The sequence below is a fragment of the Ochotona curzoniae genome, unplaced genomic scaffold (assembly GCF_017591425.1).
Source record: "Ochotona curzoniae isolate NIBS_2020 unplaced genomic scaffold, NIBS_Ocur_1.0 patch433, whole genome shotgun sequence".
Lineage (NCBI taxonomy): Eukaryota > Metazoa > Chordata > Mammalia > Lagomorpha > Ochotonidae > Ochotona > Ochotona curzoniae.
In genome coordinates this window covers 1,714,049-1,726,583 of record NW_024467010.1, presented here as the reverse complement: position 1 = coordinate 1,726,583, position 12,535 = coordinate 1,714,049, and the positions used below count along the sequence as shown (strand labels likewise).

General features: G+C 57.9%; 1 protein-coding gene across 1 annotated transcript in view; it reads left to right on the top strand.

Annotated features, from left to right (window-relative positions):
- The window catches only part of LOC121167926 (coronin-7), a 46,506-nt gene extending 34,318 nt beyond the window's left edge, over window positions 1-12,188 (top strand). The window contains exons 10-28 of the mRNA XM_040997649.1: window positions 3,507-3,561; window positions 3,969-4,026; window positions 4,104-4,249; window positions 4,335-4,427; window positions 4,591-4,722; window positions 5,215-5,341; window positions 5,725-5,900; window positions 6,314-6,422; window positions 6,515-6,601; window positions 6,684-6,826; window positions 6,900-7,004; window positions 7,092-7,177; window positions 7,776-7,917; window positions 8,003-8,092; window positions 9,917-10,033; window positions 10,260-10,395; window positions 10,718-10,809; window positions 11,414-11,500; window positions 11,607-12,188. Of these exons, the coding sequence (XP_040853583.1) occupies window positions 3,507-3,561; window positions 3,969-4,026; window positions 4,104-4,249; window positions 4,335-4,427; window positions 4,591-4,722; window positions 5,215-5,341; window positions 5,725-5,900; window positions 6,314-6,422; window positions 6,515-6,601; window positions 6,684-6,826; window positions 6,900-7,004; window positions 7,092-7,177; window positions 7,776-7,917; window positions 8,003-8,092; window positions 9,917-10,033; window positions 10,260-10,395; window positions 10,718-10,809; window positions 11,414-11,500; window positions 11,607-11,612 (1,987 nt within the window). The 3' untranslated portion in view covers window positions 11,613-12,188. The remainder of the gene's footprint in view (window positions 1-3,506; window positions 3,562-3,968; window positions 4,027-4,103; window positions 4,250-4,334; window positions 4,428-4,590; window positions 4,723-5,214; window positions 5,342-5,724; window positions 5,901-6,313; window positions 6,423-6,514; window positions 6,602-6,683; window positions 6,827-6,899; window positions 7,005-7,091; window positions 7,178-7,775; window positions 7,918-8,002; window positions 8,093-9,916; window positions 10,034-10,259; window positions 10,396-10,717; window positions 10,810-11,413; window positions 11,501-11,606) is intronic.
- The last annotated feature ends 347 nt before the right edge of the window (window positions 12,189-12,535 follow it).

Sequence of the window (12,535 nt, the reverse complement as noted above, 5' to 3'; positions counted from 1 at the left end):
GACAACCGGGGAGGTTTCTGCGTTGTGAAAAGCAAGTGAATCCCAAAGGAGATCACGAATGTAAGGGAGGTAGAGTCAGGTGACAGAGGCCTCAGTCAGACCCCTGGTGCTGGCAGGAGGGCCCAGCTCCCAAGACCAGCTCCAGAAATCCGGATTTTTAGACTGAATCTCTGCATGTGCTGCTGTTGGCAGCTAATCCTAAATTCAGAAGTTCCAGGGCAAGCCACACTCAGCTCTCACAGGAGCTGCCAGACTTGAGCTTGTGGTCCCTGTAGCCAGGATGACTACAGGGCTGAGAGCACCCCCCCTGCACTCCCACCTCTTTTGGGTGAAGAATGAAGGGACTGCTTTAAGAAAGGAAGTGACTTCCTGCAGTTACTGGCAGTGTCAAATTCAGATTTTGTGTGTGTGGGGGGGTGATGTGCTGTGGAATGCAGTTGATAGTCGCCCGTCATTGGGCAGGAGGGGTGTGTGATGTGCCAGGGGCTGGACTCACCCAGAAAAATCCCCTGCCTCGAGATTCCAGGAAAATGCTCTGCTGCCCCTCCCCCCAGCACACAGCACACCCCCGCCTGCTTGCGGCTGTGGTCACAGTGATGCCTCAGAGTCTTTGGGGACCCAGCTCAGCTCCCAACTTCCGCAGAGCCTTGGATCCCTGCAGCCGCTCCAGCCCGGCCTATAACCAGGGCTTTAGTTGGACTGGCTCCCGACTTGGAGGTGCCCAAAGTCTCGTCCCAGGATGCTATGCCATATTGACCAGGGGCACTGCATGGTCTTCATGGTGGCCCCTAACCAGCTGTCATGTAAGAGGGGTTGGGATGGCCACCTCCTCGAGGTCCCTTCTCAGCTCAACATTGAAAACTCAGGTAGTTCTGCATCCAAAAAGGGCTTCCTAGCTTGTGCTGGGTGAACTGAATGTCTCGGGTAAGGCTGGGCCAGGATCTGGCTTACTGATCTTCCGGAACCACCTGCATTCACCGGGCACGAGGATCTTGCTTACTAAGGGTTCTCACCTGCTCCCAAACTGTGTGCATTGGCCACCAGCGCCGTGCGGCTGCTGGTCAGACTCCACGGCTCTTCCCTGAGTGTCCTCTGAGGCCGTCCAAGCACCCTTAGCCTGACTCTTCCCCTCTGCGGCCAGTTCTCACACCTGACCGGAATGTCCACCACCAGCCCAGTCCTGTGCCCTGGGTTCATCCACACAAAGACCTCAAAGGGGACATTCAGGAGACCCCTTCCCAGGCTGTCCAGACTTTCCTTGCATGCTTTCAAGGATTTCTTCCCTACCCCTATAAGCTAGTTACCAGGAACTTCTGTGAGGACCATGGAGAAGGGAGTGTGGTAGCGGGGGTGATTGGGACAGCTCCAAGGTGCCTGCATGGCTCTGGACCAGAGGGCTGGGGTGGAGAAGGCTGAGGAGGGAGTCTTGTAGTTGGTTTCCCAGCAAACATGCTGTTCACTAAGTACAGGAGCGTGGAGTGTGGCAAGTGGGAGGGCAGGGCAGCAGGCATTATCAGGAGGCTGACACCCCACTCCTCCCCCCGAAGCCGCTCTCCATCTTTCTGAGGCTCTAGACCTGTGTGTGCCAAGGCAACAGCAGCTCTCACCACCTCTGGCTCCCTGCCAGAGTGAGACTCATGCTGCGTTCTGGACCTAGATCCCAGCCTGGCTGTCTTTGAGGTCTGAGGTGAGGCCCGTGCCAGCCACTGGGTGCCATGACCCCATTTCTGGCCTGGGCCATGCCTTGGAAGGCAGGGTGCCCCCACCTGGCAGAGCTTCCCAGATTGCTCTGCCAAGAGCAAGGAAGACTGGCCTGACTTGTCAGAGGAGGTGGCCCTGCCCTCTGCAACTCCCTGCCCCTGCCCCCAACTCCTGAGTCAGTGGCTGGCTAGGGCTTATGAGACAGGGTGAGCTTACCCATATTGCAAGGGACCTATAGGCCTGGTTTTCTCCCATCTGGCCACTGAAACAACAGGGGGACCACAGAAGTGCCCAGCCAGCTCACGGAGCCACTCTGAACCTTGGCCCTGAGCCATGCGTGACGACCTATTCCCATGCCGTAGACAGCTTCACACAGCCGTACTTGTGGTCTCTGCTCAGCACCCATCCCGTCCCATCTGCCATGCTTCAACTCACCATCAGCTTTACCTGACTCACCCTCCTGAGCTGAACTCCCTACCCAGGGCACCAGGCCCAGCATCCTCGCCACTCCTGTTGCAGGCCTTGGGCTCACCTGCCTTGGGCACACGCTGCTCATCACTGGTCCTCCCTCCCTGTGGCAGGCTGGATTTCCCCAAGGCTGTGGCCAAACCAAGGTCATGCCTCCTTAGCCCCCACCGCATCTTCAGGCACCCTTTCTCGCGCACGTGTGTAATATCTGTGGGGTAATTTCTGACTCACATCAAGTTGTAAACTGCTTGAGGACAGCTGAGTTCTCTTGTCCTCACTTTTGGCAATTCCTACAGCCTGAGCCGAGGGCCAGGCAGAGGCTAGCTGGTGAAAGGAATGAGTGAGTGAATGTTAATAGGACCTGCTTCTTCTGTCCCCACTGGCGCTGGTGTCAGCATGTCAGACACTCAAAGTCACACCATGTCTGTGTCCCTTACCCACCCCCTCTACCACCACAGTAGGCGGTGGTCAGGCCAAGCCCAGCTCACCCTGCTGAGGCTGAGATAATTAGGGGCCTGTGTTACTCACAGGTGACCAGCCCAGGATACTCCAGGAAGTGGTGGAGACACCCGGTACCCCACCCAGCTTCCTAGTCCTTTCTGTGGCTCCTGGAGGGGGAGGGCAGCTCTCCAGGAAGGGATGGGTGGGTGGGTGGCAGGGGCAGTTGTGTCACTTGTCACCTGGGTGAGGAACAGCTGCTGCAGCTGGATAATCTCTAACCACTGGGCGCACAGTGGACTGAGGCTGAGTGTTGCACCAGGGTGGGAGCCCAGCCTCAGGGTGCCCCAGGAACAAGAAGGCGAGAGCAGAAGAGAGCCACTGTCGGAGCTCTGGGCCCAGACGACAGCACTCACAGGGCCAGCATCCCTCCTGCCTTGATCACAGAGGGGACAGGAGGAGCCCAGCCAGCAGTGGGAGGAGGCTTATCGTTGCTGGTACCTGGCAGTCAGTGCAGAGGAGCCAGGGGACACCAGGAGCCCCATCCATTAATGCAGAGCCTGAGTGGCCAGCTGGCAATCTTTGGGGCCCATGCACAGATAGTCCTGGCTGGGAATGCAAACCCTGAAGTGCTAACCCAGACCCCGTGGGCATCCCAGGTGGCACTGGCCTGGAAACCGGGCTGAGGTCTCAGTGGAGCATGGGGAAAGAACTTGGCTTGAGCTCTCCTGTACCCAAGCCCTGTACATGTCCTGCCATGTGGTTTTGGGCTCACATATGGGCAGCACGGGGAGAGGAGGAAGGGTGCCAAGTGTCTCACTATTACTGTGGCTACTGCTGAAGCTCCAATCCAGGATCCTGAGGTCCCCAGGCCTCACCTGCCATTCCTCTCCCTCCAGGTCTCTGATACCTCTGTTGGACCCAGACTCGGGGCTGCTTATACTGGCAGGAAAGGTAAGAAAGAGTCTCTCCCAACGTCTGCCACCTGGGGCTCCAGCCCAGAGGCTGTGCCCGCCCTGCTGTCCCCACAGGGCCCAGGCTGTTGCCTGCGCTCACCTAGAGGCACAGCCTCCTTCAGCCAATGCCTCCAGGCCTTTGCCCAGGTGGCCTAGCTGAGTGGTGCCCCTGGAACGGCAACCTCAGGAAGTCAGGCAGCTGGCTGCATGCCAATATAGAGCCCCTGGCACTCACTGAACCTGTGATGAGCAGCAAGTGAGCGGAAGGCCCCCAGGGTCCAGCTTGGTGCTCAGCAGATGTGAACCCTGCACCGGTGGCCACCTTGCCTCTGTCCCCAGAGTACTGGGGTGCAGCAGGGGCAACATTGTGGGCAGCAAACAGAGCCACACCTGGTCTTGTTTCAGGGCGAGAGTCAGCTGTACTGCTACGAGGTGACCCTGCAACAGCCAGCCCTGAGCCCAGGTGAGGCCTGGTTATCCCACCCTCTACCCCACCTCACACCCTGGCTGCCACCAACTGTCTTGTATGGTATCCGACAGTGACTCAGTGTGTCTTGGAGGGCATTCTGCAAGGGGCAGTTCTTGTTCCCCGACGGGCACTGACTGTCATGAACTGCGAGGTGCTGCGTGTCCTACAGCTGAGCGACACTGCCATCATCCCCATCAGTTACCATGTGCCCCGCAAGGTGAAGGCATCCTGCCCGGGAAGCTGGGGCTGGGCATTGGAACAGGGGCCTGGACCTCACCAGCAGCCTGCCCATCTGCCTCCAGGCTGTGGAGTTCCATGAAGACCTGTTCCCGGACACTGCTGGCTGCATGCCCGCCTCTGACTCCCGTGCCTGGTGGGCTGGGAGCAACCAGCAGGTAGGGCCAAGGCCTGGCTCCCTGTTCCAGTGGCCTGAAAGCCCCTAGCTTATCTACACCCAAGTCACTGGGCCTCTCTGTGCCCCCTCTCCCTAACCAGGTCAGTCCCTTCTGACCTGGGGGCCCAGAAACCCCACTGGTTCAACCAGCAACCTCCCCACAGGTGCAGAAAGTTAGTCTCAACCCAGCCCACCGACCCCATCCCAACTTCACCTCTTGCCTGGTGCCCCCTGTGGAGCCTCCCCCTGGCATGGCCCAGCCTGCAGAGATGCCCGTGGATGATACCAGCCCAAGTGTAAGTAGCAAGCTGCCCCTCCTCCTCCCATAGCTGAGGCCATGGCTGGTGCTCAGAGTGACTTGGGCCACCAGATGGGGATATATCTTAATCCCTCATGGCCACCAGGCACAACGGAAGCTGAAAAATGCAGCTCACATTCAGAGCTTGGCAGTATTTCCTCAAGTGAGCAAACACTTGAAAAGCCAGACTTTGCACATCAAAACCATTTTTTGGATTCTCTTGAAATGTTCATAGATCTCACCCCCAGAGCAGAGGGTGGTGGCTGCCACCTGCTGTCCCTATAGTTCAGAGCTCTGTCTTCCTCCCTCCTCAGTGTTGTCTCAAGTCACCATCCCTCTCTCCACCCACCTCCATCCCCTTCATGCTTACAGCAGAGGCAGAGGCGCCTGACCAGCCTCAAGTGCCCAGTGACCCAGGGGTTGGGTCTGGACTCCCCTCTTTGGCTATTCACCCCAGGGCCTGTGTGCTAACCAGGGTGCTTCTTCCTAGGAGGGCTTCTCCTCCCCACCCAGCTCCCTTACCTCACCCTCCACGCCCTCAAGCCTGGGGCCCTCGCTCTCCAGCACCAGCGGCATTGGGACCAGCCCCAGCCAGAGGTCGTTACAGAGCCTGTTGGGTAAGAGTCACTCCTTGCCACAGGAGCCCTGAAGGCAGCTGTCCTTTGTACTCCATAGTCCTGGCCCAGAGGGACACCCCTTGTTCAGCCAGAGACTTGGGTTCCCAACGGAGTCCTTGGTCCTGGGGGCTGGGGTGGGGCTACTCTCTCGACGGGAGGCCTGGGCTGTAGGGTTCCAAGCAGCACTTCCTAGAACTCCAGGTTCCCCTAAGAGAGCCCAGCTTCGGATAAGGGCCTTGACCCTTGGCACGAGTCCTGGCACACTGTGGTGGCCGGATCTCATACATCTTCTCTCGCTGGAGGCAGCTGACATCCTGGACTTAGGGGCAGGGCTGTAGGCCCAGCATCCTCACACATGGCTCGGTGTCCCCGCTGCTCTCCAGGCCCCAGCTCCAAATTTCGCCACGCTCAGGGCACCATTCTGCACCGAGACAGCCACATCACCAACCTCAAGGGGCTCAACCTCACCACACCTGGCGAGAGTGATGGCTTCTGTGCCAACCAGCTGCGTGTGGCCGTACCTCTGCTTAGCAGCGGAGGGCAGGTGGCCGTGCTGGAGGTAAGCTGCCCTAGTCCAGCAGGACTGCTCCTCAGGTCCCTGCAAGCAGGCAGCAAGGACACTGAGGACATTAGCTACCCCTAGTAGCTCACCGATAGGGATCCAGGACAGGTGCCTACTTGGCAGACCCTGTGGTCAGTCCAGTCACCCCATGCAGTAGATGCCACTCCTGTTCCTGTCCTTCCTTCCCGACGCAGATGGGGTGATGAGACACAGTGAACTGCGGGACCTGGCTGGGTCATACAGTGTGTAATGGGCGGACAGAGCTGGCCTTCTAGCCTGCCTACCTGAGTTTCCTCCACACTGCCACCCCTTCACTTTCTGGGGTTCCCTGAGTGTCACGTGGGTTCGTAGCACAGGGTGGCAGCCCCTGCCTGGTGCTGATGGCTGTGGGATGGGGGTACCTCCCACAGCTGCGGAAGCCTGGTCGCCTGCCTGACACAGCACTGCCCACGCTGCAGAACGGGGCAGCCGTAATGGATCTAGTCTGGGACCCCTTTGATCCCCACCGCCTGGCTGTGGGTAAGGAAGCTGGGTGCCTGGGCTTGAGAGCGGGCCCCAGGTGAGAGCCCAGGAATCTTAGGCCAGCAAAGACGAACAGCCACTTCTTGTAGCTGGTGAGGATGCCAGGATCCGACTGTGGCGGGTACCCCCGGAGGGCCTGGAAGAGGTGCTCACCACGCCTGACGCCGTGCTCACAGGTCAGAAAGCCACCGGGGCTGTGGAGGGGCAGTGGCCTCCTGGAGCATCTGTTCCACTCCTCCCACCCTGGCTTTCCCTCAGGCCACACAGAGAAGATCTACTCCCTGTGTTTCCACCCTCGGGCAGCTGACGTGCTGGCTTCCTCTTCCTATGACCTCACGGTTCGCATCTGGGACCTTCGAGCAAGAGCTGAGCGGATGAGGCTGCAGGGCCACCAGGACCAGGTAGGACAGCTGTGAAGGCAGATGCCCAGTCATGAGGCCAAAGGCCACCATTCAACCCCTTCCATATTGGCAGATCTTCAGCCTGGCCTGGAGTCCTGATGGACAGCAGCTGGCCACCGTGTGCAAGGATGGGCGTGTGCGTGTCTATGAACCCCTGCGTGGGCCTGAGCCCCTACAGGTGAACAAGTGTATATGGGCAGCAAGGCATGTGGGGGTTGCCAGCCCCAAGGGCTCTAGCTGGGCTTCATGCTCTGTGTCTCCACAGGAAGGGCCAGGGCCTGAGGGGGCCCGAGGAGCTCGGATTGTCTGGGTGTGTGATGGTCGCTGTCTGCTGGTGTCTGGCTTTGACAGGTAAAGACCCCCCAAACCACTATCTCCAGGCTTCAGCAGCTGCCTCTGCACCCCATCCCCACAGTCAGATAGTGGCAGACTGACAGGACCTGTGTCTGCCTCTCACTGGATGGGTGGGTGGGTAGGCCAATGGACAGAGAAGCAGTTGGGTAGCTAGATGAGGGGGTGGGGCTGGAGAGGGCCCAAAGGGTTGAGAGCAGGTCCCACTGTCCCACTGTGTCGGATAGGTGTCACTGAAGCACAGCAAACAGACCTTAGCCTGAAATATGAGCACCCTGTGCTTGCAGCAGGGACCAGGAAGGACTTCCCAATGGAGGTGTCACCAAAAGCAGGTCACAAGGGGTACATTCATGTGTGGGTGGCATGAAGTAACCCACCCAAGTGGAGCTGAGGGGGAAAAGTCCAGGTATGTGGGCCCCCGGACGGGTATGGAGGCCAAGACTGTGCAGGGCAGGGCTGGGCAGCAGTGATTAGAATCAGGCTGCTGCCAGCTGTACATTCGGCCTCTCCCGTGCCCGGGAAATGGTTCTAGGGCAAGTCTTGGACTGGCCTGGCCTCTCCAGCCCTAAGGCCCTGCCTCTGCCCGACTTCCCTACAGTCGCAGTGAACGCCAGCTGCTCCTGTATGCAGCTGGAGCTCTGATGGGCGGGCCCATGGCAGTGCTTGGCCTAGACGTGGCTCCTTCAACGCTGTTGCCCAGTTATGACCCGGACACTGGCCTGGTGCTCCTCACAGGCAAGGTAGGCTGGACAGGTGTGGGCAGTGGTGAGATGGATGAGAGGGACCTTACCTCTGGCCACTTCACTGTCGGCTTCTTTCATTCAGGGTGATACCCGCGTGTTCCTGTATGAGCTGCTCCCTGAGGCCCCTTTCTTCCTGGAATGTAATAGCTTCACATCGCCTGACCCCCACAAGGTGAGGCCACCCTTCCTCCTGGACTAGCTTCCCATCCCCAACCAGTACCACAGAGCTTCCTCGCCCCCATGTGGCTGCCTGGGGGAAGTGCAGGAGCCTGTGGGTTCAGCAAGCCAGGAGCTGTGGGGGTGATGCTGCAGGAGCCAGTTGTGAAAATGTCTAGGATTTAAAAAAAATATATATATATATATATATACATATACATATATATATATAGTTTACTTATTTGTTTGCATCTACTGGAAAATCAAAGTAACAGATAGATATACATCCATCTGTCTGCCTCCAAGACTGAGATAGGCCAAAGCCAGGAATCTGGAAATCTATCCAGGTCTCCCATCACGTCGGTGGCCGCGCTCCCGGTCCTGTAGCCATCATCTCCTACTCCCCAGGATGCATTAGCAGAAAACAGGATCAGAAGCAGAGTAGCTGGGACTGGAGCCAGGACACTGTTGGGACCACAGGGGTCCCAAGTGGTGGTCCCTTCTAGGGAACAGAAAGTACCAGAGAAATCCACTCCTGTCTGGGGATGTTGAAAACAAGCCATTATGCTCAGCCATTATTAAATGATAAGCTCCATGAGATTACATTACATGAACCTATAAAAACTAAGGTAATAAATGCAGCTCCACACACACACAGACAGGTGCTGCATCCCCAGGTCGACTATTTTTAATTGCCTCTGCACTAAACATTTATATGCTTTCTAACTATGACTTCTAAGCATCACAGAGTGACAGCTGTTTACACAGCATTTGCATTGCGTTAAGGGCTGTGAGTGATTTAGAAAGGACTGGAAGTGCTTGGAGGATGCTCAGAGGGTTCTGGGCCAGCACCTGGTATTTTAGGTAAGGGACTGGAGCATCTGCAGGTTTAGTCTGCTCAGTGGGTCCTGGAACTGACCCAGGAATAACACCAGATGTCTACGCTCAGTTTTTCACTGTCACTTCCCAATTATTCTCCCTTTTTAAATTAGTTTGAAAGACACAGCACTCTTCTGCTGGTTTGTGCCCCCACAAGCCTGTGATGGCCAAGGCTGGACCAGACCAAAGCTAGGAATGAGGAACTCCATCTGAATCTCCCAAATGGGTGGCAAGGATTCAACCTGCTGCTTCCAAGGGTGGTATCCATCAGCAGGAAGTAAGGATCAGAAATGAAGCTGGGACTGGGACCCAGGCACCCAGATGTGGGACCTGAGCAGCCAAACCAGCAGCTTAGCCACCTACTTGCTCCATTTTTGCTTGAATTAGAGAAGCAAAGAGAGCTGCCGTTCTCTGATTTTCTCCTATGGTGCCTACCGGTGCTAGGGGCTGGGCTGAATCCACAGTTGGGGCTGAGAAGTCCCTCTAGGCCTACTACGTGGGTGACAGAACCCAATGACCTGAAACCTCCCTTTACCCTCTCGGGGTCTCTGTCAGCAGGAAGTTGGAGTCAGGAGCCAGAGGTGGGTATCAAACCCATGCACATGCAGATAACGTCACTGCTAGGCCAAGCACTGACCCCACACTTCCTAACAGTTTTGCCCAGTGTATCTGTTGCTTGTGCTGTTGACTGGTGTTCGTCTATGGACTCAGTCCCAAGGATGTGGACACTGCGTGCATCCTGGAAGCTGTGCTGCTCTCTGTCCCCCAGTAACGCCTGCTTGAACTGCCATGGTGGGAATTCTCAACACATATTACCCACAGGGCTTTTCTCTGCCAAGAGCAACCATCGCACATTACCAACACCGCCCCCCCCCCCAACCCGGGATGACCGTGGCCCTGTGGTCTCCTGAAGCTTTGGCCTCTTGTCCCAACTTCCTCTTTCCTCTCCCCCACCCCCCAGGGCTTCGTCCTCTTGCCCAAGACAGAGTGTGACGTGCGGGAAGTGGAATTTGCTCGATGCCTGCGACTGCGTCAAACCTCCCTAGAGCCAGTGGCTTTCCGGCTGCCCCGAGTCCGGGTGAGATGGAGGTCCAGGGCTCCAAAGCCCAACCCTGTCCAGCTGCTTCCTAACATCTGTTGGGAGATTTAGGTCTCACCCTGTCACTGCCCTTTGGGGATTCCTGCCCCTTGTCCCACAGAAACTCTTGGGAACCAAGCACAGACTTGGGGCTGGGGGTTGGCGAGGAGCACATGTGCCTCAGGGCTCTGATCAGTGTCTCAGGCAGCCCTCCCTGCCTCCGCAGAAAGAGTTCTTCCAGGATGACGTGTTCCCAGCCACAGCAGTGACCTGGGAGCCTGTGCTCAGTGCCGAGGCCTGGCTGGCAGGTGCTAATGCGAAGCCCCGCCTGCTCAGCCTGCAGCCCCCCGGCATGACCCCAGGTAGAGTGAAGGACTGACTGGGGGATGGGTAGGGGACAAGGCAGGGGCTGAAGGCTCAAATCCAGCTGTTCATGCCTGCTGGCACACAGAGACCTCTGGCATTCCTAAGGATGGGGGTGGCCCATCTCTACCCCATCTCCTGAGTCCCAGAGGCAAGTCCCTACCCCCACCCCCTGGATCTTCCACACGCATACTCTGATACTCAGAGGCTGTGGTCACTGTTAGTGCCACCTCTGGGAATTCTGCCATGGAATCCTCTAGGGGCTGGCACCAGATGGTCCATCCAGGGGACTTTCTGATGTCTGTCCTTACTGTGCCCAAGTGAGCCAAGCCCCCCGTGAGGCGTCTGCTCGGCGGGCCCCATCCTCAGCGCAGTACTTGGAAGAGAAGTCAGACCAGCAAAAAAAGGAAGAGGTAGGCAAGGGCGAGGGCTGCCTATGACTGGGTGAAGGGCCCCGGCTGTGCCCCACCGTCCGTTTCTTCAACTCTGACCCAGGCTGGGAGTGGAGCTACACATCACACCTGCTCCATCCCACTGCTGACTTGGTGTAACCCCCACCCCCAGCACCTACAAGAAGCTGGCAGTGGTAGGGGGCCCTCTAGCCAGGCCTAACACAACCAAATCCAAAGGTTGGGCTCCCAGTGCCTTTGACATTCCGGTGTGCAACTGAAAATCTGAGGAATGGTATGGAACTGGCCACACCTGTGTCTGGTGCCACTACCACAGCCTCTGTCCAGACTTCCTGACCCAACCTCTGTCCTGACTCCTCTCTGGCACCTCTCTATGGCAGAACCCACCTCTGTCTGAGGTCTCCTGTCTCCACTCCTCCTCTCTCTCATTCCTCCTCTGACTCCAGTACCTATTTCAGTGAAAACCCATCAGCTTTGCCCAGGCTCATCAAGAGAATGGCTTCTCCAAGAGTGTTTGGGTCTGAGCCACGGGGCTTGGTTGCTTCTGGGTTCAGAGAGTCCTAGTCCCCTCCCAACCCTTCTGTCTGGCCCTTTTCCATACCCTCAGCTGCTGTGTGCCATGGTGGCCAAGCTAGGCAACCGGGAGGACCCGCTGCCACAGGACTCCTTCGAAGGAGTGGATGAGGATGAGTGGGTGAGTGGCCTGTGGGCCTTGCTCCTCCTACACCCACAGGCAGCCCTCAGTCACCTCCCTTCTGGAGCACACTTACCTCCCTCCCACTTCCGATTTGTGCCCCCAGGACTAGCCTGCCCACCAGTCACTGCTGGCCTCACCTGCCACTACCATGTCCTAGAACCACCTGGTGCCCTGGCACCTCTCACAGCTTCCTCTCCATCTGGAAGATGCCTCCCCTGCCCGGCACGTCCTGGCCCATGGCCTCTGGGCCCTGCAATCCAGTGGACTGCCTTCACCTCTGCTTTCTCTGTGCCTGGCTGCCTGTTCTCAGATGCCTGCTAGCATGTGGAGCAAAGGGTATGGGGGGTGGGCAGGGGGTGAACAGAATGGGCCTGGGCAGGCCCAGGGCTCCTCGTCTGCCCTGCCCTCCTCGTCTGCTTGGGCAGACCCAAGCTGGTACCTTCAGCTACCACCTGCCATCCCATCTTGCCTGTTGTCCCAGTTCATCATGGACCTGGGGGGCTGGCTCCCCCACCAAGTGATTTGGAACAGCACCTGCCTCAGGGGCCTGGGACCAGTTGCCCAGGCTCAAAGCCAGAAGGGAGCATCTCAGAGCTGCTGGTCCAACTTGGAGGGTAGGTACCCCACAGGGACCGGCCCATAGCTGCCCTGGATATTTTCAACAATTAAACCTTTGTACGCTGGCCACCCCTTGTGCTGTGCTGGTCTTGGGGCTGGCTGGAGAGGGGCAAGGACATAATAGCAGGAACAGGTGATGTGGCCCCGGCTCTCCTGGTGCCTCAGGGCTTTGCCCTGGGCTACTGGGACTTGATTCATTGGACACACAGGTGCCAGCGGCGCCCGGGACCCTGGATGGTGGCACGCAGTCATGAACAGGAGGGATGAGTCTCTCAGAGGGCATCAGCTCATAGCCTCACGGGAGGAGTGAGCTAGTAGAGAGTAACAGGAGCCATACTGAGGCCAGACGCTGTGACAGCCAGTGACAAGTGCAGGGTCACTGGGGAGGCAGCCAGGAGATTCCCATATCAGACA